The sequence below is a fragment of the Acinonyx jubatus genome, chromosome A1, assembly GCF_027475565.1.
Source record: "Acinonyx jubatus isolate Ajub_Pintada_27869175 chromosome A1, VMU_Ajub_asm_v1.0, whole genome shotgun sequence".
Lineage (NCBI taxonomy): Eukaryota > Metazoa > Chordata > Mammalia > Carnivora > Felidae > Acinonyx > Acinonyx jubatus.
The window spans coordinates 62,946,857-62,972,255 of NC_069380.1; the positions used below are offsets into that span (position 1 = coordinate 62,946,857).

The 25,399-nt window shown below is 35.8% G+C and overlaps 1 protein-coding gene across 1 annotated transcript in view; it reads left to right on the forward strand.

The window, feature by feature from the left end:
* GPC5 (glypican 5) overlaps positions 1-25,399 on the forward strand; it is a 682,923-nt gene that overhangs the window by 448,222 nt on the left and 209,302 nt on the right. The window contains exon 6 of the mRNA XM_027065090.2: positions 21,646-21,766. Coding sequence (XP_026920891.2) covers positions 21,646-21,766 — 121 coding nt within the window. The remainder of the gene's footprint in view (positions 1-21,645; positions 21,767-25,399) is intronic.

Genomic DNA, 25,399 nt, shown 5'->3' on the forward strand with positions numbered 1-25,399 from the left:
AAGGCTGGCATCAGTCACCTGTTTTAATGCAGCACCGTTTCAGTGCACACTTAATATCACAGCCACCCTGAATATTAGAACACAGCACTGATATTCTAAACATAAGGTAATTGAAGCTCAGGGAGAGTTAATGAGTGACCAAATCCACATTGTGAATGTTGGGAGGAAAAATGTTCCTCTCCCCTTTAAGTTCTTTTGTGTGGTTACAGAATTAAACAGAGACAGATTGATAGAAGAGAATCAAACAGAAGTTTAACAATATGTATACCTTCTTTATATATGGGAGAGACCCAGGAAAATTGAGTAACTCCCCCAAATGGCAGAAGCCATCACCTTAAATACCATCTTCAGCTAAACATAAAAGATGTTGGGGGTGGGAAGTCAGGTGGGAGGTTACCAAGAAACACACAGTAAAGGTTGTTACACAGATTTAAGTCTGTGCTTTCTTCATTGCTAAAAGTTTTACAGATTGAATCACCTGCCTCTTCTTTTTTTTTTTAATTTTTTTTTCAACGTTTATTTATTTTTGGGACAGAGAGAGACAGAGCATGAACGGGGGAGGGGCAGAGAGAGAGGGAGACACAGAATCGGAAACAGGCTCCAGGCTCTGAGCCATCAGCCCAGAGCCCGACGCGGGGCTTGAACTCACGGACCACGAGATCGCGACCTGGCTGAAGTCGGACGCTTAACCGACTGCGCCACCCAGGCCTCCCACCTGCCTCTTCTTAATACAAAGATTACACTTAGAATTTTCCCTTATACATGTAAATGTCTCTTACAAAAGGGTAGCTTCTACTTGATTTTCAATTTTTCTCTTGTGTTTGCAGTTTCTTAAGAATGAACGGCTTAAGGGGTGCCTGGGTGGCTCAGTCAGTTGAGTGTCCAACTCTTGATATCAGCTCAGGTCACGATCCCAGGATTGTGGGATCGAGCCCCAAGTCAGGCTCTGCCAGGAGCATGGAACCTGCTTAACATTCTCTCTCTCTCCCTCCACCCTTCTCCCCCATTCCTGTGCTCTCATTTTCTCTCTCTCTCTAATTAAAAAAAAAAAAAAGAATAACCAGCTTAAAATTATCAATATGCCAAAGAGGCGTATTTTGGGGTGGCAAAATTTGCTCCTGTATATGAGAGAAAGGCCAACATAAGACTTAGGTTCAATCTTTGTAATGAAGTCTAAAATTTTCCTATACAATTATATTGTCTCATATGAAGATAGAGATTTATCTTTTGGGTTGATTGCACAAACTTACTTTGTGTTTTTCTTGTGGCATATGTGATCACACAGAACTCATCATGATTAAATGATTAATTATTAAACCTATTACTGATCATTTATTCTCTCCTTTCTAATATACATACTTATTTGTTTTTTTCATGTTATGGTGTTGGCTAGACCTAAATAATAATAAAAGTGCCTGTTAGTTTAAGATAGTTATTTTAATCAGGGTAAGGAAATATCCTTTAACTATTTTTAATTAAATTAGTCATGTGTATTATACTTATTAAGTAAATGTGCAATATAAAGTAAATGAAGAGGTTTATTGTTATGTTGTGTTACATGAATAGGCATTTCTTAGTATTAAACCATGTTTGTATGCCTGAATTTGAATCCCAAATTATTGGCGTGGGTGATTTCTTAGTAGGGTACAGTTCAGTTTGTTGTCATTTTAGTTAGGAATATTTAAAAAAATTTTTTTAATGTTTATTTATTTTTGAGAGACAGAGACACTGAGTGTGAGTGGGGGAGGTGGAGAGAGAGAGGGAGACACAGAATCTGAAGCAGGCTCCAGGCTCTGAGTTATCAGCACACAGCCTGATGTGGGGCTCGAACTCACGAACCACAAAATCATGACCTGAGCCAAAGTCAAAGGCTTAACCGACTGAGCCACCCAGGCGCCCCTAGTTAGGGATATTTTAACTGTGTTCATGGGAGATACTGTTTAAATATTTCATTCTAACTTTTTCAAGAGTTAGTATCAGAGTTATATTTGCTTTGTATAATTACTGGAATAGAAGCTACTTGTTTTTATATGCTTTTATATATATTTTATTGCTTCAACTCAGATTTTAATTTTAATTTAACTTTATTTTTAAAATGTATTTATTTTGAGAGAGACAGAGACAGCTCAAGTGAGGGAGGGAAGCAGAGAGAGGGAGACAGAGAATCTCAAGCAGGCTCCACACTGTCAGCAAGGAGCCCAGTGTGGGACTTGAACTCACCAAACAGTGAGATCATAACCTGAGCGGAAACCAAGAGTCAGACACTTAACCAACTGAGCCACCCAGGTGCCTCCAACTCAGATTTTTAAAAAAGATACTAATAAAACTGTTTGGTTATTGAAGCTTTAATAGAAATTTCATTTTCAATAATACTTTTGAGTTTCTTGCAAAGATTTGGTATGTTTACCAGATTTACCATTTTTAAGTTAATACAAGATTCATTTACCCAGTTCATCTAAATGAAACATGTAATCCATTTTCTAGAGTCATATTCTCTGTATTTAAAATGATTTCCTCATTTCCTATATTTATTGTTCCATTTCAAAGTTGTAATTTTTAATTTTTTTATTATAATCTTGTATTTTTTTGTATATTTTGTCATATTTTTGTGTATTATGGGATTCTTGTTAAAGGATGAACTCATATCTTTATCAGTTCTACTTGTTAAATTTATAATTCATTGTGTTTAATATTTAATTTAATATACCCTAAATTGACTTATATATGTTTTGTTTTACCATTAAAAATTTTTGAGTTAAATACTAAATTATTTAAAATTTTTAAACATAAATGAGAATATTTATAGCTATGCATTTTGAATTAAATGTGGGATTATTTCTATTGTAATTGGCTGGGTTTCTTTCTGTTAAAAAAGGACTAATCTCGAGGTGTCTATTTTTAAATATTATAAGAACAGGATTGGTGGTGGTTGTCTTGTTTCAGCTTTCCCTTAATTTTTAGTTTTTTTGAGTTCTATGAAGATAATGTAAATCACATAATTTGCACTTTAAAATTTTTTTAAACATTTATTTTTGAGAGAGACAGAGCATGAATGGGGGAGGGGCAGAGAGAGGGAGACACAGAATCTGAAGCAGGCTCCAGCCTCTGAGCTGTCAGCACAGAGCCTGACGCTGGACTTGAACTTACAATCGAATGTACAATCGAATCTTACAATCGTGAGATCATGACCTGAGCTGAAATAGGATGCTTAACCAACTGAGCCACCCAGGTGCCCGACATAATTTTTACTTTTAAAAACATATTGTAACTTTTTTGGTAGCCCTAGATATAATCCATTTTTCATTTTCAAAGGAGACATGAAAGAAAAATATTTTTGTGGTCCACAGATTATAATATGCATGTGTTAAAAATATACATTATAGTGACAAAATTATATCCTTTAAACTTTTTATGTAATCAATTATAACTGAGAGCCATACTAATTCTACCATCATTCAATCTCTTCTAAATATAGTTTTATCTTTAATTATGTATTCATTGTTGTGAATATATTTTGCTTTGTAAATGTTTGCTATGTAACTTATTGAATAAAGATTATTGTTGCTATATATTCATTGACTATTTTGCCTTTTACCATTAAGTTGCTTTCTTATTTTCCATGTAAAATCTTTCCCCTTAAATTCCACTTTGTCTGAAGTCAATGTTGCTACTCAAAAACTTTTGATTTTTATATTCCATAGTAATCTCTATATTAATCTAGGTATTCTAGATTGTTAAACTTCCAGGAATGATTTTTACACTTCCTAGAAGTAGAATAGAGTTTTATTCATTCATTTATTTTTATAAATTCAACCTGAGAGTCTGTTTTCAATAGTAAGTGATATAATTTATCTCAGTTTACCATACCTGATTATTTGGATTTACTTCAGTGAACTCATTTATCCTTTGTAAACAGCATTCTGTGTTTGTTTCCTCCTGCATGGAATGTGTTTTTTACTTTGTATTTTTTTAATGTTAAAAACTTACATATGTAAACTTTATTACCATTTCATATTAGTCATTCAGCATTCAACATATTTATAGAATAATAAATATTTATAGGTAGGCTTTTATGTATCTGTGAATAAAACATACAGAAATCTCTCTGTAATAGAAGTTATCACAAAATAGGATAATTCCTTGATTTGTTTTAAAATGTTACATACCAACCAAAAAATAAATCAAGAAAAGAGGATAGAGGGGCGCCTGGGTGGCTCAGTCTGTTGAGCATATGATTTTGGCTCAGGTCTTGATCTCATGGTTTATGAATTCAGGCCCCACATCAGGCTCTCTGCTGACAGCTTGGAGCCTGGAGCATGCTTTGGATTCTCTCTCTGCCCCTCTCCTGCTCATGATCTGTCTCTATCTCAAAAGTAAATAAATGTTAAAAAATTTTAAAAAACAAATGAAAAAGAAAAGAGGATAACTGATGCCTGTAGAGATAGGGTGGTGTTATAGTTACTATTGCTGCTTAAGAAACTATCCCCACAATTTAATAACTTAAAACAACAAACATTTTATTATATTTCATGGATACTATAGGTCAGGAATATTACAGCAGGGTTCCCCTGGATGATTCTTCTGCTTTTGTGTGATTAAAGTGACTCAGTACTACTCTACTGTCAAATAAGTCAGTCTGGAGGGTCCAAGGGGCTTTTTCCTATGTCTTATAAATCAGTGAGGGTGGCTAGAAGGATGGGGTCAGTTGGGAGGCACTCTTCATTGGAGAGCCTACACATGACTTTGCCACCCTGGAGGTATCAGGGTAGTTGAACTTCTTATATGGTAACTGGGTTCCCATGGATTGAGAATTCTGAGGGAACCAGGGAGAAGTTTTGTGGGTTTTTACTGTCTAGCCTTAGAAGTCACACAAAATTATTTGCCGTAATCTATTGGTTGTAGCAGTCACAAGCATGCTCTGGTTCAAGGTAAGGGGACACAGACCCATCACTTGGTGTCAACCTATTTTGAGGCCATTTTTAAAACTGCCAGACATGGCGATTGTATATCAGGTGCAAGGCATTTAAGGAGAGACTTGAAAGAGATGAGGAGGGATCATGCTCTTCTGAGGAAAGAGCATTCTGGGGAGAAGGTAGCTTGTACCAAGACCCTGAATCGGAAGCATGTGGACTTGGCTGAGAGTACCATCTTTGAAACCAGTGTGGTTGGAGCCTAATGAGGGAAGAGTATCAGTAGCTGATAGAAAAATAAAGGAGACGAGGCAGATTATGGAGAAAGGGTCTCGTAGACCATTGTAAAGACTGTCTTTTCTTATAACTGAGATGGCCTCCATTGAAAGGTTTTAAGCAGAGGAGTAACATGATATGAATTATGTTTAATAATATCTTTCTGGCCTTGTGTTAGGAATAGCTGAAGGGGGTTCATGGCAGAAGCTGGGAGACTGGTTAAGAGTTTTTTGTAATCATCAGATGAGGGAATAGGCATGGACCAGACAACAGTGATCAGGTTGGAAGAGGTTATCTGTGGTGTGAGTCTGGACACTGATTAGAGCCTAAAAGAATTTTTAGTGGTATCTCTTGAGCTCACAGTGTTAGATGAGGGGTATAGAAAGCTTTTCCTTCTCTTTGACCCTAAAATTCTTAATATCTACTATTGGAATGTGAAATATAATTGCACTTATAAAATATTTTATGTTCTCTTCCAGTGTTACTTTAAGAATATTATGGTGGCAAACAATTATAAGATATGTAAAATTAACTTTAAATATATATTTTAAGTTTATTTTATTTATTTTGAGAGAGAGAGGGTGAGCAGGGGAGGAGCAGAGAGAGATGAAGAGAGAGAATCCCAAGCAGGCTACGCACTGACTTTGCAGAGCCTGATTCAGTGCTTGATCCCATGTACCATGAGATCGTGACCTGAGCCAACATCAATAGTCAGATGCTTAATGGACTGAGCCACCACGACACCCTAGATTTATAATTAATTGAGTCAATTGTCTCAGGATTTTGGATTTACAATTTCCTGGCTCTTAAAACTTTAATTTTTATTGTTTTTCCCCAGTATATACCCATATGCCCTTGAGTAATTATTAGAAAGATAAATCAGTAGAATATGTATAGAATATCTCGCAGTCAGCCTGGAGAAAGACAACCTAATAGGTATATTCTTGGTAGTCTTATCCTCTTAAAAGTGCCATGTCTTTGAATATGTTAATGCAGCAAAAGAAAGGTCCAAAGCAAGCCTGACATAATTATTTTTAAAGGACTCTTTGTTGCTGTTGTTTTTGCTGTGGCTAATGTTGTTGTTTTCTGTCTATATATAAGATGGACATTTTAAAAATTTTTATGTATTTAAAAAAATTTTTTTAATGTTTATTTAGTTTTGAGAGCCAGAGAGAGGCAGAGAGAGAGAGAAAGACAGAATCTGAAGAGGCTCCAGGCTCTGAGCTGTCAGCACAGAGCCCGATGTGGGGCTCGAACTCAGAGACAGTGAGATCATGACCTGAGCCAAAGTCAGACGCTTAACTGACTGAGCCACCCGGGCGCCCCTGGACATTTTTTTTTAATTTCTGGAGTTTGGCTAGTTTCTATCTAAATATGGGTCACGCTTCATTGGTTTCCTACCACTGCCTCTACTAACTGATTAGTCATTTTAGTCTTCATGTTTCAGTTATAGTTTTGATTATTGTTTCAGAATGAGTTGGTCTTGTTTCTCAGACGCACAAATTGTTTTTGAGTTGAAACTCCAGTCTCTGGCATTCCCATCTACCATTTCTCTGTCATTGTTTTATCTTTCTCTTTTCCCCCCAGGGCTGTGATTCCATTACCACTTGAACTTTTCACTGTATCAGTTTTCTTGCCCATGTATTTCTTTGTGGTTGGAAATTCTGCTACTGCATGTTAATTTTCCTATAAGCCTCCTAATCGCAGGCATCTCTCATTTTGCCATTTTGTCATTTTAACTTTGTTCTATTTCATAAATGACTTGCCTTTCTACACATTCTTCATAGTTTAAGTACTTCAAAGCAATTTTCTAAATATTCCTTCTGGTTCCACAGTTAAATCTTTTTAAGGGATATTCCTTCTCCCTGAGTCTTTATTATGAGAACATGATGTTCCCTTTCCCTTTTCTACAGCATGATTTTTAATTGTGTGTGTGTGTGTGTGTGTGTGCGTGTGTGTGTGTGTGCGCGCGCGCGCGCGCTTTCTGTTTTATTTTCCCCACTCTCTTTATCTAGAAGGTAGTGATGTTTATCCAAAATCAGGGTCTAACATCAAAAAATAATAACCATTTTTCCATTAATTTGTTTACCTTTGAGATGAGCTACTTTTTGCCGTAAACTGGAGAGCAAGTTGATAGACATAACTCCTCCCAGTGGCCAGCAAGCATTTATTGGAACAGCTCAACTAGGCTAAGTTGAAACCTGTTTAATCTGTCTGCTTCAAGGTACCAAACATGTTATCATACTCAACATGGACATATAGTGGGGACTGGGGTACTCATATAAGAATGAGTACTTATTACAGGTTATACATGTTACTGCTTTCTGATGAGGAATTCTAAAGGAGGGCTGTATTTATTTGGATATTAATTTTTTTATTTCAGTTTTTTATATAAATCCTAGTTAGTCAACATTCAGTGCAATATTGGTTTCAGGAGTAGAATTCAGTGACTCATCACTTATATTCAACAGCCAGAACTCATTACAACAAGTGCCCATCACCCATCCAGCCCATTCCCTATCCACCTCCCTCCATCAACTCTCAGTTTGTTCTCTATCATTAAGAGTCTCTTAGGTTTGCTTCCCTCTCTTTTTTTTTCCCCTTCTCCTATGTTCATCTGTTTAGTTTCTTAAATTCCACATATGAGTGAAATCATGTGCTATTTATCTTTCTCTGACTGGCTTATTTCACTTAGCATAATACACTCAAGTTCCATCCATGTTGTTGCAAATGGCACAATTTCATTCTTTTTGATGGCTGAGTAATATTCCATTATATATATTATATATATTTACATATATCACATTTTATATGTATATACACATTATATATATGTATATATACCATCTGTGTAAATATATCATATATCCATATATATACACATATATAACATATTTATGTATTCCGTTATATATTATATGTATACACCACACTATATATATACGTGTGTGTGTGTATATATATATGTGTATATGTATATATACATATATATACACATACACACACACAAATTATATATACACCATCTCTTTTTATCCATTCATCAGTTGATGTACATTTGTCTCTCTCCTAATTTACATATTGTTGATAATGCTGCTACAACAGTCAGGGTGCATGTACCCCTTTGAATCTGTATTTTTGTATCCTTTGGGTAAATACCTAGTAGTACAATTGCTAGATCATAGGGTCGTTCTGTTTTTAACCTTGTGAGGAACTTTCATAATGTTCTCCAGGATAGCTGCACCAGTTTGCATTCCCATCAACAGTGTAAGAGGGTTCCCCTTTCTCCATACACTAGTCAACACCTGTTGTTTCTTGTGTTAATGTTAGCCATTCTGACAGATGTGGGGTGGTATCTCATCATAGTTTTGATTTGTATTTCCCTGATGATGATTGATATTGAGCATTTTTCATGTGTCTATTAGCCATCTGGATGTCTTCTTTGGAAAACTGTTTATCCATGTCTTTTGCCCATTTCTTAGCTGGATTATTTGGTTTTGGGGTGTTGGGTTTGATAAGTTCTTTATAGATTTTGGATACTAACCCTTTATCAGAATGGGCATTAATTTTAAATAGCCTGTTGGGGGGCGCCTGGGTGGCGCAGTCGGTTAGGCGTCCGACTTCAGCCAGGTCACGATCTCGCGGTCCGGGAGTTCGAGCCCCGCGTCAGGCTCTGGGCTGATGGCTCAGAGCCTGGAGCCTGTTTCTGATTCTGTGTCTCCCTCTCTCTCTGCCCCTCCACCGTTCATGCTCTGTCTCTCTCTGTCGCAAAAATAAATAAACGTTGAAAAAAAAAATTTTAAATAGCCTGTTGGTATAGTGCAGGCCACTTGTTTATCAGTAGTTCCCTGTTTTGCTTTATAATCTCTCTCCATTTTTCCCTAAATTTCATTCAAATTCCATTGTACTAATAAATAGCAATTTGTAACATGTGGAAGAGAAGGGAAAAGAAAAAGAGGCTGATTTCATGTTAGGGTAGTGGGGGAAGCAGCAGAGGAAGAGAAGGATTCTGGGAAACTTATGTGATTAAGCTCTCATCACTCAGGTAATGATTTGCTTCTAGCACCTGTGTCATACTGCCTCCCCCCCAACAAGGCTTTCTTGAGGGAACAAGGCCCAGCAGGCCCCTAATGCATCATGTTCTTTTATTATAGCTACTGTCTCCTAAGGAGGCTTCACATTATGAATTATGTGGGAGTGGCTAGTCTCTGGCCCCTCAAGAAACAGGACTGGGACAATAGAGGAACATTCTCTGGGATGCTGCAAGAGTGACTCAGAGAATAGGCTATGGAGAGCCAACTACCATCTTATATGGTTTTTATAAGGAGGAAATTCTTCTGTCTTATGAAATAAAATATGGATAGGATGACTTAATTGTTCTTATAATCCATATATTGAGTATCAGTTTTAACGTTTGGTGTTGTTCATGTTGTTTGTTCTGTTTTCCTAATTTCTTTCTTTTTCTTTACTAATGGGGTCTTGGGTCGGACACCATTATAGACTATCAGAAGCTATTTAAAGCTTGATCAAATCAGCATTAAAATGAACTTCATATTCCTAGAATTTGTTACCAAATTCAGGAATGTTTAGAAATGACTCATCACTTTTATAAGGAACAATTCTGGGAAAGATAAACTACTGCCTGAAAATGATTTTTTAGTTTACTTTTGTATCTGTCCTACATTCACTCTGATACAGATATGAGCTCTCATATTACAAACATGTTGCCAAGCCCTGGAACTAGAGGATGATTAGGACAGACACGCTAGTCGACCTTAAGAATTTACAGTCTAGAAGGGAGTTACAGACATTAAACACATTCTTGTGAATTAATTACTTAATTACAGTGATGATACATGCATCCCAGAAAACGAGGTATTAGCAAGCAATAGCTGAAGTGAGAGCAAATAACACAGGAGATACCCTGTGGTTGTATTAGTTGGTGGTTGTATTAGTTTCCTGTGGCTGCTGTAACAGATTACCACTGAGAAACTTAAAACCACAAAAACGTATTCTCTAATAGTTCAGAAGTCTGAAATTCATATCACTGGGCCAAAATCAAATTATTGGCCAGACCAAACTCCCTCTAATGGCTCTAGGGAGAATCCATCCCTTGCCTCTTCCAACTTCTGGAGTTTCTAGGCTTGTGGCTGCGTCACTGTGACCCCTGACTTGTGATCCCACTGTCATCTTCTCTCCCTTCCTTTAGAAAGAAATCTCCCTCTGTCTGCCATTTAAGGAGATATAGGTGACTGCATTTGGGGCTCACCCAGATAATTTAGGGTAATCTCAAAATCCTTAAATGAATCATTACTGCAAAAATCTTTTTGATGTTTAGTGCAGCTGACTGAGGAAAGGGTCTAAAGGTACAGAACTTTCCAGGCAGGGAGGATGGAGTGTGTAAACCCTGAGAGATGTGGCAGAAATCATTTAAGTGACTGAGAAAAGATAAGAAGAAGGGAAGTAAAGAGAGTGAGGGAGAGATTGGCCACATTTTCCCAAAGGTGTGGAATCTCTAAGTCATCTGGGCCAGAAATACCCCTTCTATTTGGACTCTGGAGGCTATCAGAAATGTCCTGTATTCTGTGTATGCATATTTTTCATATAGTGAGTCAGCCAAATGTGTTTCTGGGGTATATACAGTTGTTGGGGATCTAAAAGTCCCTGGGCATGTATAGTTCTGTCTGTGGAACTAAGTCCAGCTGTTTTCTGCACAGCACAACTGAGTTTGCCAAAAAATAGCTGGAGGAGAAATTTTCTCATATATGCAAGTGGACACATTAAATTCTGTTATGCAAGTGGACTGTTTTCTCAGGACTGTGTGATAACAGAAAGTTGGCTATGGTCTAGTTAAGATGAAGTATGGACAAAAAGCTTAGTTATTTCCCCACCTTCACCTCCTCCTTGCTCTTCACAATAACTATGATTTGAAACCTATCGATTTGTATTTTGAGATTCAACAGACCACAAAATAGAATAGCTGGACAGAACTTCAAGTTGGCATCAGAGACAAGATTGAAACTGGAGATTAAAACTGACGTGTTAGGCTCCAATTCTAATTGCTTTCTAAATACTAATTATTGCTGGGTTATTTTTGTTAAGAATGGCTATTTACAAATCTTCAAAACTTGAAATCTCTTCCATGGGCCCAGAACTCCAAGTTCTTGCTATTGAAAATACAAATAAAGTATATATAAACATTTTTATCCATTTAGTTCTTGTGATTATGCCTGGCTTTTATTAATTCCTAACTAATTTGTGTGATTATGCCTAAGATAAGAGCAGACGAGAAGTGTTCATAATAAGAGCTACAAAATGCAGACTTTTTGACCTCCTTGACAGGCTCCCATCCCTATCCAAAAATATATGAACCGTCCAATACATTCAAGACCATCAAAACATCAAGACCATCGAATTCATAGAACATTGATGATGGGCCTGTTTTAAACTTTGGAAATTGAATCTACCAAATAATATCCTCTACAAAGCAACAAGCTACATGTTTTGAAAAGTGATGGAAGAGAAAAGAAAATGATCCCATTAAATGTAGGTTGTATAAATCTATTAGAAAACATTTAACTGTCAGTTAAAATGTGTCGTGCCATTACACCCACTCTTTCCCTCTCATTGGTGTTTATTTATTGGTAAATTGCTTGTCGTGTTCCTATTTGCCGTGTAGTACAGTAGAGACCATGCATTCAGCTCTTCAGACCAGACCTCTGCTTTCTGATCTATCTCAAGTCCCTTTGACCTTGAGAGTCTTTGTTTATGGTGCTTCAGTACATTATCCAGAGAATATATTCCTTGTGAGTGGTGAAATGAAATATCAATTAAAAACAAAAGTAAATTCAGGGAAATATTAACCATCTGCTCTTCTAAGTTCTCTAAGGCTACATTTTTCACCAAGTCAGATAACCAAGCCCCAGGAGAAATGCTTGTTCAGAACTAAAATCTAATATCACACAGACAGCTCTTAACGAAGATTCATATAAAAAAGGATCATGTGTACTTATATCTTTGGAACCTTTGAAATTGCTATTGAAGATCACTTTGGTTGTATTGTTCATTGTCTGTTACTTAAGGACTCAAGTGCTGTGCTTGAGAGTTTAGGGATACCAAAAGCAAAACAAAACAAAACAAAACAAAACAAAACAAAAGTGGCTGTTGACATTTGCAAATACCACTTTCATTAACTAATAAGAGCTATTTGAATTCTGGGTTTCCTTTTAGCCTTTACCATCAAGAGGCTTAGGGCTAAGTTTTAGGCTGAAGTGTAGTGTCTCTTTACTAGGTCTTCTTTTATAATTGTCATCTGCCTCTCTTCATTATTCTGTCATTGTGCCCTTGTTTTATAGTGTCTATGCCTTTTATTTTAAGCTGTCTCAAAGGCTTTTCTAGAAATACACAGTACATAGGTGCAAAATGATGAAATAAACATACCTCTTCATTTGTTTTAAAACATGGTTCAGTTGGACTAGATGACCTCTAAGGTCCTCTCCAGCTTTAAATTTATGTGACTGTCACTAAAGACAGACAACAGATCTATTAGGCTCTAGGCCAAGAGCTGAATGCCAAGTACTATATTCCTGGAATAGGTGTATTTCTTTCTGAAAGCAGAGTGCTGTCTTCAGCAACCTGCCAAGTACCCACATAGTCTTATGGTGATAAAACAGGAGAACTGATTGCTAAATAAAAACAAAAACCAAGCAGACAAAAGATCTCGGTTAAAATCTTTTCACTCTTAAGCATCAACAAAAAAATAAATAGAAAGGAGATGAGCTTAATTATTTCTTTTGAGGCATTTATATAGATTTAAGCAATGAGGTTTAGCTTACTGAGTACAGCTAACTCAATGAAATTGGTCACATTTGAATATTGTCACAGCCTTGCTACCACATTAGCATTAAGTATGATTAAAATTTATTCTGTGTGCTTATATGGGTCCCCAAAGAATCAACCGTCAACACCTTCATGATAAACTAGCCCTTCATAGCTTTCAGGGAAAGTTTACATTCAGGGCAGGTGGTTGGGCTGCTACTTCAGAGGAGAACAAATCATATTTTAAGATTCTGTTTCCTGTTTGTATGAATTTGGAACACAGGAAATTATCAATAGCATTGTTTACTTTTGCTAGTAAGATGAAGATTATTTAGATTACAGGAAATGCTAGATACTAGGTACTGAAAATTTCCAAAGGTGATTATTTTCCTTAAGGATAACTGAATTGTAATGAAAAAAACCCAAGCCATAATGTGAGAGCTGTATTTGAGAAATATAAATATTATTTTGTAGCAAATAAAATTTCCCTAGAATAAAATAGATTATGACTTCAAGGATAGAGGTTTATATGTAAAGTCTATTGATTAATTAAAGTTCAAGGGGAAATTTGTTTTCATGCAGGTAGCTTCCAGTTTCTTTATAATACTCTGTGTAGTGGGGTGAATATGGTGGCCCTAGGAACCTAGTGGTGGTACTAGTAACCTAGTATAGTCTGAAATTCAGAGGTTCTTTCTCTCTGACTTTATTATGGTATCTATTAGTAAGAAGTACCTAAGTGTTTCATTTGGATGATACGTTGGTAGTCTTAGATTATTGTATCTTGCGCCTAATTTTAAAGTATTTATGATGCAGTTGATAGTTTTATATCTGAAATTTAATTAATGTTGGTGTCAATTACATTTAAAAAATACCAAAACAGGCTGCATAAGATTCTGGGAACTTTTAGGATTTAGTGATGTCTAATACAAGTTTGGTTAAATGAAATTTATACCCTAAACAATTTCACATCATTTTTTTGGCTCTAATAGTATTTAATTTATTAGTACTCAGCCAATAACATTTTACTTTTGTATATTGATAGCAAACAGTGAAGGGAGACAGAAAATCAGTACACAATGATGATTATCAGCTATCATAAATCCATGAAAGATAGCTTATCTCTTACTAAGAAGAATTTAATTTTGAAATGTGTGCCTGGGAAACAGAAGTTAGTATAACATTTCATAATTCATATAACAGTGTGTGCAGTTGATGGTAGTTGGAAGTGATCATTTTAAATTTGACAGTTACCTTGAAGAAAATGAGGATAATTAATTAAACCAACCAAAGGTTTATTATTACTTGCTTTGAATTTTTAATTCAAAAATCTTAAACCATAAAAACAGAGCTTTTGCTATAATTAAGATATTGATCTTTTCTTGGTAAGATTAGGGAGGGGTTAGGAGAAAAGAAATCATGTAAGGAATGTACTATTTTTTTTTTTACATGGGGGGAAGTTTACTTTTAATACAATTTTTATCAGGTAATCAACGTTTGTCAAAGTGATAGCCTTCAGAACACCACTGGTTTTGCATGTATAGTCACTAGTTTCTCATGTGCAAATATTTTGCAGGTTCACACAGCTGCTTATCTTACAAAATATCTTGAAACCTGTGATTACCTGGCTAAACTGACAAGCACAAATACATGCCTTGCCGACTGAAGTTAGGCGGAAGATTGATTGATATCCATTCTTTAATGAGTTCTTGCTTTTTCTAAACATGTTCGTATTTTATTTATGGCAGGGATCTGATAAACATTCTTCATTGGCTACCATACAAAGCATGACGTTGCCTTATTAAAATAATGTTAACGATTGTTATCCATAAGGTATCAGAAATACAATATCTGCATCAGGAAATTAATTACCTATAAGTAATGATAACACAATAAGGTCTCTAAGATATATATTTATTTTGACTTCATTATTTAGGTTCAGAAACATAGATCTCAAATTTAGACATTATCTATAATTATAAAGCCAAATAAATGGTAGAGATTAACTTATAAATAGTTTGTGGCTCAGCAATTGAAATGAGATAGTGCAATCACAAAAGGTTTAATCATTTTGAATTGATTCTACAGATGTCTCTATTTTCTAAATCCCCTGTAAGCCTCTTACCTACCATGAAAGGTTAGCCCCATAAACCTGGCACATAAAATCAATCATATGACTGCTTTTCGTTCTGAGATTTCAAAGATTAAGACCTTCACTGTAGAGGAAAAGTGCTATACAGAAGCTGCCTGTACAAAAAGCAGCAGTCAGTAGTGGTATTCAGTGTCACCCAAATATTTGATGAAAATTTACACACAAAAATACCAGTGCTACTTACTTTCACATTTGCTGCCAGAACCAGGAAGGGAGGCCCAGAAATTATTTGAAAGGACAATTTGTTGTCAAAAAAGAGGTTCATTGATGAATACATGTAATGTCCTTCCCAGACTTTTTTACCCAGGATGGCCACATATTTACCAGAGCCAAAAACACACAGTGTTTTGCCTCCTAGATTTTAGGAGACTCAAAACTCTGGAAATTGAAGGAATTTTAATATACAGTCACCTAACCAGATCGTACAAAAAAAGCAAACAAGCAAACAAACAAAACACCTATTACTACTGTTATTGCTAAACCACCACCACCACCACCACCATGGTCCCCATTCTCAGTCTTAAAACTCTAACAAAGATGGTGACATGTTAAAAAGAGAAAGTCCCTGATCAAGTGTTTTTCTCATTTCGCATAAATTTTGAAGTTCTTATGTCTTGACCCAGTGAAGTTATCAAAGACTTCTCAGACCACTTGAAGTGATTTGTAATGCATTCCAGGGTCAGATTCCAAATATTTGTCCCCCAGAAATTATGTGAGCACACATCAAAATATCATACTTTTGATGTGCATCTGAAACAAATTCTGTGTTCTAAATAAAGTAAAATTAATACCAACTAGTAGGGCATGACATGAATTTCAAATAAGAAACGTTGGTAGAGTCTGGAGAAATGATTTCCTAATGACATACTGTGTGTAGATTTAATAACACTTCTTTTTAATATTTCATATGTTGAACACATAGAGAATTGGAATCTTGTTAATCATCATTTTAAAACATCTTTATAGAATGTAAATAACGTCAGTGCTTGCCTTTTTTCCATTTTAATGAAAAGCAAGTTTTACTTGGGGAGTGAGTATCCCTATTAAGTTGCTGTCATCCATTACCAGACCTGCTTAGAAGAAATCAGCACAGATGGTGGGTCTGCTACTTCTCTAACAAAAAATTGGCCTTTTTGGTGGGTGTGTGTTTTATTCCCTTTTTCTAGTTGAAATGCAAGCAATTTTTCAAGTTGAGAAACCTCTATAGGGATCCTTGAAATGTTTTATCCATTACTTGTACATTAGAAGGAAAATGTGATTAATGATTTATTAAAATTTCATAATAAAAAACTCAAACTCTTTGTTAGAAAAATATTTATTTATTTAGAAACCATATTTTTGCATACAAAGGCAAGGCTGCAGGGAGTAAGTTTTTATATCAATCTAGGCTCCTAAATTACTAATTTAGTGATGACACCACCATTTAGACCATGTTAAAAATACCTGCGTGGATCTTTTATTTATACATGGTTCAGAGACAATTTGTCTATTGTATACATATTAAGGAAAAAAGAGCAAGGAGGTTTTTAATGTGTTTTATTTAGGTTGAAAATACACGCATATAGTAAAATATTCAAACCTTAACTCTACAATTCAGCGTTTTTTGTTTTTGTTTTTTTTTATTTATACGAAATGAGCATTGTTATGTAACCAGGTCCCAAATCAAGAAACATATTACTAGAACTCCAGGGAGCCCCTTCAACCTTCTAGACCGTATCTTCTAGCGTAGCAGTTATGGTGATTTAGAACATTATTGACTCATTTTTAAACTTTTATAGATGGGGTAATAGAATATGTTCCATATCTTGCTTTTTTCATTCCACATTTAGCTTATATAAGATTTTGAGTATAGTTGCCATTCATTCATTCTCATTGCTGTATCATATATCATTATATAAATATATGACCATTTATTTTCCCATGTTAATGTTTATGAACATTGAGATTGTGTCCAGTTTGGGGCTATTTTGAGTAGTACTTCCCTGAGTGTTCTTATACCTGTCTTTTGGTAAACATTGTTGAGTATATCCTCTGGGCCACGGGATATGTTAGCTTTAAAATACATGTCAAGTAGTGGTTTACATTGGTTTATACTCTCACCCACCAGAAGAGGCTCCAGTTCCTCCTGGTATCATCTGTCTTTTTCATTTAAACCATTCTGGTATGTATGAACAGCTATTGCATTGTGGTTCTCCTTAACCTTACAAAAACAGAAAAGAAGAACTTATTTTTAAAACTTATATTTCACTTGAAGTATCTTAAATGGCCTGCTGCAGACTTTTTCCTTATTTAAACAATAAATAAGAATAGTGATCCTGAACTATTCTATAAGACACTAGTTTGGAATGAGATTCTTGATCAATTGTATTTGTGATAACATTTATCTGTGTTATCAACAGTGACAGTTAAGAATAAAAAATGGGATATTCTTCAGATTTAAGTAACATGGCATTCCTACATCTTTTTTTTAATGTTATTTTTGAGAGAGAGACAGAGCATAAGTGGGAGAGGGGCAGAGAGAGAGGGAGACACAGAATATAAAGCAGGCTCCAGGCTCCAAGCCATCAGTCCAGAGCCTGATGCACGGCTCGAACCCACGAACCATAAACCAAGTAACAGTTTACAGTTGATCATTGAAGAATGTGGAGGTTATGAGCATAATCAAAAATCAACATATGACTTTTGACTTTCCCCAAACTACAAATAGCCTACTGTCGACCAGAAGCCTTACCAATAACATAAGCAGTCAGTTAACACATATTTTGTATATTATATGTGTTACATACTAACTATACTTACAGTAAAATAAGCTAGAGAAAAGAAAATAAAAATGTTATTAAGAAAATAATTAGGAAGCAAAAATATATTTATAATATTGTATTTATTGAAAAACAAAATTTATGTATTAGTGGACTGAGGGAAGTCCAAACGTGTGTTGTTCAAGAATTTACTGTATTTAAAATTAAGATACAAGACTAACTTTCCATTACTCACTTTGTCTGCATTTCTAGAGAAATAGGAAAATATTTTTTTTAATTAAAAAAAATTTTTTTTATTTTTGAGAGAGAGAGAGAGAGAGACAGATAGAGCATGAGCAGAGGAAGGGGAGAGAGGGAGAGAGGAGACAGAGATCCTGAAGCAGGCTCCAGGCTCCAAGCTGTTAACACAGAGCCCGATGCAGGGCTCGAACTCACAAACTGTGAGATCATGACCTGAGCCGAAGTCAGATGCTTAACTGACTGAGCCAGCCAGGTGCCCCAAACAGGAAAATCTTAGAGCACACTTGAAGTCTATTAGTTTCTTTTCACCCCACCAGCTGGTAATATACAACTGTTCTTTGGGATCTTTGAGGAAAATAGTACATTCTTTCCTAATTATAAATAGTAAAACTTTTGAAAATGCTGTAGTTACAGAAAAAAAGAAGAAATGATTAAAACAAACAAACAGACAAACAAACAAACACTTTGCACCAAGCTAATTGTATCGCAATTTATCTTAGTTGATTTCAGGAGTTTTCATTAATAATTTTTGAGTGATTGTACTTTTGGACCTCATGTTCCCTGGATTCATGCCCTTGCCGCACACTTAACAAAATGTTGCCTTTGGGAAAGTTACTTAACCTATTCAGATCCTAGATCCTCAATCTATAGAGTAGGAATACTTACAGTATAAAAATTATATGATGTATTAACCTGGGTTCTCTAAGAAGCAGATGCCAAAAAGGGATTAAACACAAGAGGATTTATTAAAGGAAATATCTATCGGAGTAAATGGGGTGGACACTGAGTAAAGCTGGAAAAGCTGTTAGTCATGAAGCACGTATGACCCAGAGTGAAGGGGATGGTAAAAAGGCTGAGTGAAAGCATTCTACCATGTAGTGCAGCCTAAGAAAGGTTAACAAGGGTTTCAGGGAATCCTGAGACAAACTTGGTCACCAGAGGAGCCCTGTGTCTTCTAGTGATGGCCCTGCTTATTAGCTCTGCTGCACTCAGTCACTGGTTGGGGGCAGATGCAGAAATAGATTTCAGAGCAAAGCCCATGTACCTTTAGGCAATTAAACTTCCAGTAGTTTGAGGTCTATAGGCACATTCTCATGACCACAACAAATGATTATCATGTGAATAAAGTGACAAACTACAAAGGAAGTATTTAAAACAATGCCTGAATGATAAACATGCATTTGTCTATTTATGTGTTCATATTACTCATTATTGTTAATAGTACATTAATAAAGGAGCCACATGTGCAATCTGCTTGAAATATTTTGAAGAAAAATATAATAGTGCTATAGAGGAGTTAAGAAAAGCTTAATATTTAGATTTTACTCAATTCCTCCTAAGTAAAAAATATTATTACACATTAATAGATTTGTGGGCTTGGTTTCCTTCTACCACTGGTTATTGGCACATATTGACAGTGTCTAATGTATACTGGAATGCATAACTCTGTACCTTCTATTTCTGCCTGAAGAAGTGGGTTCAAGGTTGTTTTAAAATAAAAAAAGATTTGTTAATATCATTATTTTTGTCATGTCCAATTGATATTATCAGTATGAAAAAGTTCCATCATTTTTGTTTACATTTTTTTTTAAGTCTATTTATTTATTTTGAGAGAGAGAGCAAGAGTGAGCATGTGTACAGCAGGGTAGGGGCAGACAGGAAGAGAGACAGAATCCCAAGCAGGCTCTGCACCATCAATGCACACCATCTCCTGAGCAGAGATCAAGAGTCGGACACTCAACTGACTGTACCACCCAGGTGCCCCCCACAATTCCATCATTTAATTGGAAGGATCTAGTTAAGAATTGTTTGATCCACCTTTATGAACTGGTCATTGTGTATGCAAAATTTGGGGTGAAGCTGGATATTCCTTGAAAATTCTTGGGGCGCCTGGGTGGCGCAGTCGGTTAAGCATCCGACTTCAGCTCAGATCACGATCTCGCGGTCCGTGAGTTCGAGCCCCGCGTCGGGCTCTGGGCTGATGGCTCAGAGCCTGGAGCCTGTTTCCGATTCTGTGTCTCCCTCTCTCTCTGCCCCTCCCCCATTCATGCTCTGTCTCTCTCTGTCTCAAAAATAAATAAACGTTAAAAAAAAATTAAAAAAAAATAAAAAAAAAATTCTTTTGTGTCGGCATATTGTCAACAGTGGACTCTCTTTTCATCTTTTCAAAGAGATTCCATTGCTGTAGAAAAATACAGATGGTTCATATGGATAGTTGTGATAGTCTGCTCAAATAGAGGGAAGAAAAACTATATTAAACATATGAAAATGTTTGTTGAAAAGTCTCTGAGACCACTTTATTACGACTTTTATTTAAACAAACAAATTGCTCAGAGGAAAGTCTTAAGTGGAGAGAGTATGGAATGTTCAGGGTGTGACCTCCTATCTCTTACTTTTCCCCATTTGTGCTCTTTGCAAATAGAAACCTAGTTATTCTTCACTGTGTGTGTCATTCATATGCCTTTGCCATTTCTCCTGCTGGGATGTCATCCTTTGCTCTGGAGTTTGCGTTAAATATGTCATCTAGGACCTATTCTTTCCGTAATACTTCAAGGGCTAACACAACCTCTAACTTCTTTAGTGTTTCCCCAAGTGTCTTCGTCAAGATGGACTTCTCTGAATGCTCAGTGTTTACTACCTGTGTTATTCCTACCTCTCACTTGACATACACAGTTCCTTCTAGCTATCCCCATAGCATGCTAAACCTCTCCTTCATTCCTAGGATCGTGACTGATGAATCTAAACATGTGTATGCTTACTAAGTTGATACTGTGTGATTATCATTTTGGGAAGATAGTAATTTGCAATGACTTTAACCACCTATACAATCACCCCATTACATACAACACAATTTACTAGACCCTTGTTTAGGTATACGTTGGTGAAAGCTGATTGTGTTTTGTCTACTTGCAAAATATTTTGTCAGTTTAGTTGTTTATAATGTTTGTAATTTTGACTTGCGTGGTAAAATATATGTATATGTATTTTATATAAATATATTTGTATATGAATACATATTTAATGTAAATACATATTTATATATACATATATATGTTTTATGTAAATACGTATTTAATTACATTTAATTATATATATAATTTCCTGATCCAATATGTAAAAGATATTGTTGGGACTCATTTGTATATTATATAAAATGAAGTAAGTTGACTCAGATAATATGGATGCAGACATATGTGTCATTCAGCAAGGCTTGGTAACAAAGTGAAATGTGTATTAGCTTTCTTTAGTATATTGATAAGTGATGTTAAAACACAATCTTTGGTTGGGTCTTTTGAGAGAAAAAACATTAGAGTAGTCTATATTTACATGCTAAGCATTTACCAAAAAAAAAATACTGTAGCTGTGCCAGGGTATATTGTCATGTACCCTTAAAGGAACAATATTCTGAACTCAAATATGTTCAAATAGTTATGGCAGATCATATTGTGACCAGGTTACTAACTCATATATCTTCCACTTTTCATTTTGTTAGCTATACTCAGCGTGTGGTTGGAAATGGAATCAAAGCCCAATCTGGAAATCCCGAAGTCAAAGTCAGAGGAACTGATCCTGTGATAAATCAAATTATTGATAAACTAAAGCACGTTATTCAGGTAAGTGACTGAAACTCTATTTATTGGTATAATCAATGGTAAATAATAAGTGGCCACTTTCCATTACATGTGATAAATCTGTTAATCCTAATAGTCCTATCTAAGAGTGAGTATTGGAATAAATTATTTGTATCTAGAGTTTTAGAAATATTCGAGCGATTTTCATACAGAATCAATGTACAGTAGTATTTCAATGGAGGGCAGTCTGTATCTGTGAAAAGGAGACATAGCCTCAGCATTTTAATATGTGATGAAAATCTCAGGATAACCTTCATCCCAGTGAATAAGCTTTAGACATGGAGTCTACTGTGACAATTAGAGGAAACAAAGAACAAGTAAGTCATTTGCAGGCAACTCTCTGAGCCTTGCTGTGAAGATTTTTGTTCCATTTTCTATAAAAGTTATCGTAAATGAATAATATGCATTTTTTGTATTTATTTTCTGTATCACGTTTTACATGTTACCTTATAATCTACTTATAATCTATAATCTGGTGGTTTATGAAATACTTCTGTTTTATCTTTAATAATATGTCATCAAGTGAGTATATACTGCTGTTTTTAACATATAGCATATGAAGCATGAGAATTTCTATCAAAAGAACACTTCACTGAACTAATCTTTTAGTTAGAATCAAATATTATGTTACATGCTGTGAAGGCCACCCTCCATTCTTCATTTGTTGGAGTTTGGCGTAAGAAGGACTATTTTCTAGTTATTAGTCTTTTTATAACAATCTGTACATATATTTTCATTTTTCCTAAGTAGAACCTTGGATGGACAGTTGATTCTTATTTCTAATAACTAACATAACAAACTTAAAGTACTGACTCTATTAATATTCAAATATTCTAGAGTCACTGGTATGCTTTTCATAGTTGCTCTGCAAAACCTAAGTTTATGTAGGGTCTGTTCTTAGGATTGCATTTTTATCAAAGTCTGTGTCTTCATCAAAGGAAATTCAAGGAGGATATCAGGGTCTGTGTCCAACATTTATCCCGTCCAGGAGGCGATAATGGTATTTTGCTTATTCTATGACTGGTGCTTTGGGGAAACAGAGCTCTCAGCCTGGATGGCAGAACTGAAAGTTAAGTTCCATTGAGAAAAGTGTAAGAGAAAAGTGGTGTCACATCTACTAGTGAGTTAAACCTCACAGCCTTCCCTCAGAGAGACACTTCCCAGATAAAGTAAGTCCTTTATGCTGTTATTACGCCAAGTGTTCAGACATTTCTTGGACCTCAGTGGTCGTGGGATTGTGTCAGGAGCTAAAGTGACACTGAAGGAGGTATTGTAGTGAGCAGTATCAACTAGACCATAGCCTGAGGCAGAATGGCTGAGATCAAGATGGACAAACCCTGTTGTCCTCAGAAGCAGTGATATTAAGCCCAATAGTAAATGTCGCTCAGGCATTCAAAAGGAGGAATTTTTGGAAACTTGATTTTTCATAAAAAAAAACAAAGAAGACCTCCAGGTGAAATTAGTCCTGACTCAGTGAGAACCAAATGGGGATTCAGGAAAATTTAGGGTATTATTTTAATTCTTGAATTTCCAGTGGCTCCATAAACAATTTATTAGGAACTCGACACATAATTGTTGAGGTTTCCCAGGAAAGAGACGCTGGGACAGAGATATCTGTGCAGGAGGTTTCTGGCAGCGTGACGTTATAATCAGTAAAAAGACCAGAAGAAGTGGTGCCTTAAAGAGAGAGCAGTTGAACTTTATTGTGGTTGTAATGGAAGCCTCATCTGAATCCAGTAGGAATTCTGGAGGCTTTCAGCCTTTCAGTTTGGCCTGCGTTGGATGAGGAATTGGATCATTGGACCAGTAATTAGATGAAGGCTGCGAGGGTGGAGGTGGGTGGTATGTTAACTCAGCTCTGAATCACCAGCGGCCAACAATATAACCTGTGGCTGAAGGAACGAATGCCTTGGTCTAGCCAGCACTTCCTAGCATCATGAACCGTAATAAGGTGTGCAGATCTAGATTATTCAGAAATTCGAGTGTTCACTGGTCATAAAATCAAAAGAGCTTTAAGATGAGTTGGTTTCTCTCCTTGGGATATAGCAAAATTTTAGCGGTCTCCGAAGTGGGGTAAACAGTCTCCAGAGAGTGTACAGGCTACGCCACTGGGGGGCAGGAAGGAAAAATAAAACTTCAGTGTATATTTATTCTGCCTCATTATGTTAATTTATTTGGTCGTAGGAAGGCGGGTAACATATGTAAGAGGGCAATGGCACATGGCTATAGTGTAGAAGTATGTAGATATATATGTCAAGTAGGTGTGCATTCAATACATAACATGATGAAAACCTGTTATAAGTAAAAGGGACAGAGCTGCTATATAGGAAAGAGTATACAGACATAAGTAACCATATTCTCGAGGAAATAAGTAGATATTCAAAATATAAAGGTTTATAAAAACTCTTAGGAAACCGGTTCACGGATATGTTGTCCATTCAGCCTAACATCACCATCTTCTTGTTTCATAGGTTTAAAGCCATATCCTTTTCAAGATGGCAGAGGGAAATAATCCCACTTTTTTTTATCTCCTGTGTTAAATTGAGTCCCATTCTTTCATCTTTACATTTGTGAACATCTCCAGTTATTCATACTTAAGTTTTGTTCTAGAACTAGAAGAGAATATCATATAAAATGCTCTTTTTGAGGTCTGTCTTTTTAAAGTCTACTAGGATGATGATTGAAATTTAGATTTTTATTGAAGATAGCAGAAAGTCATATTTTGGACAGGTGGCATGAAAATATTCGCCCTTAATGTCTTAGAACATGTTCTTTCCTAAGGCAGCTCTCCTGGAGATGAAGGAACATTTTTGTTTTCGCTAGACTTATGACTATTGATAATATGTGTATGCCCTGGTAACTATCAAGGGACAGTTATAAAGACCTGACAAAGTGTCAGGTCTGAAGAGTTTCAGAACATTGTCTTCTATAAGTGATAACTTCTTAATTTTGGAATAGTGTGAGACAAAGGGAGGAAGTAGAAGTAGGAATATATTTCAAAATCTAATCTATGGATTTAGATCATCATTTATTTCTGTTTGGCTAGAACTCAATCTATTTGTTATTGCGATGGATATTAAGTGCATTTATTATTATTTTTTAATTTTTTTTAACGTTTATTTACTTTTGAGACAGAGAGAGACAGAGCATGAATGGGGGGAGGGGCAGAGAGAGAGGGAGACACAGAATCCAAAGCAGGCTCCAGGCTCTGAGCTGTCAGCCCAGAGCCCGACGCGGGGCTCGAACTCACAGACCGTGAGATCATGACCTGAGCCGAAGTCGGACGCTTAACCGACTGAGCCACCCAGGTGCCCCGATATTAAGTGAATTTAACAGTTAAAATGACATATCTCATCATATGGATAAGTAAATGTTCCTCTTGTCCTTTTCCTTCTATGTAAGTATGTGGAAATAAACCAGCCATATTTATTAGTAAATTGGCTCCATACAATTAGCCTCCAAACACCTTTCTTTTGGCCTGTCATTGAACTGTACCGCCTTTCCTGCCCTGTAACCTCTATAATTAGAGTCACTAACTAGACAAGTGGGTAGGAATTTTACTTTAAGAAATGGTACTTTTTAAACGTCTTAATAGCAAGTACAATAACTATAGCT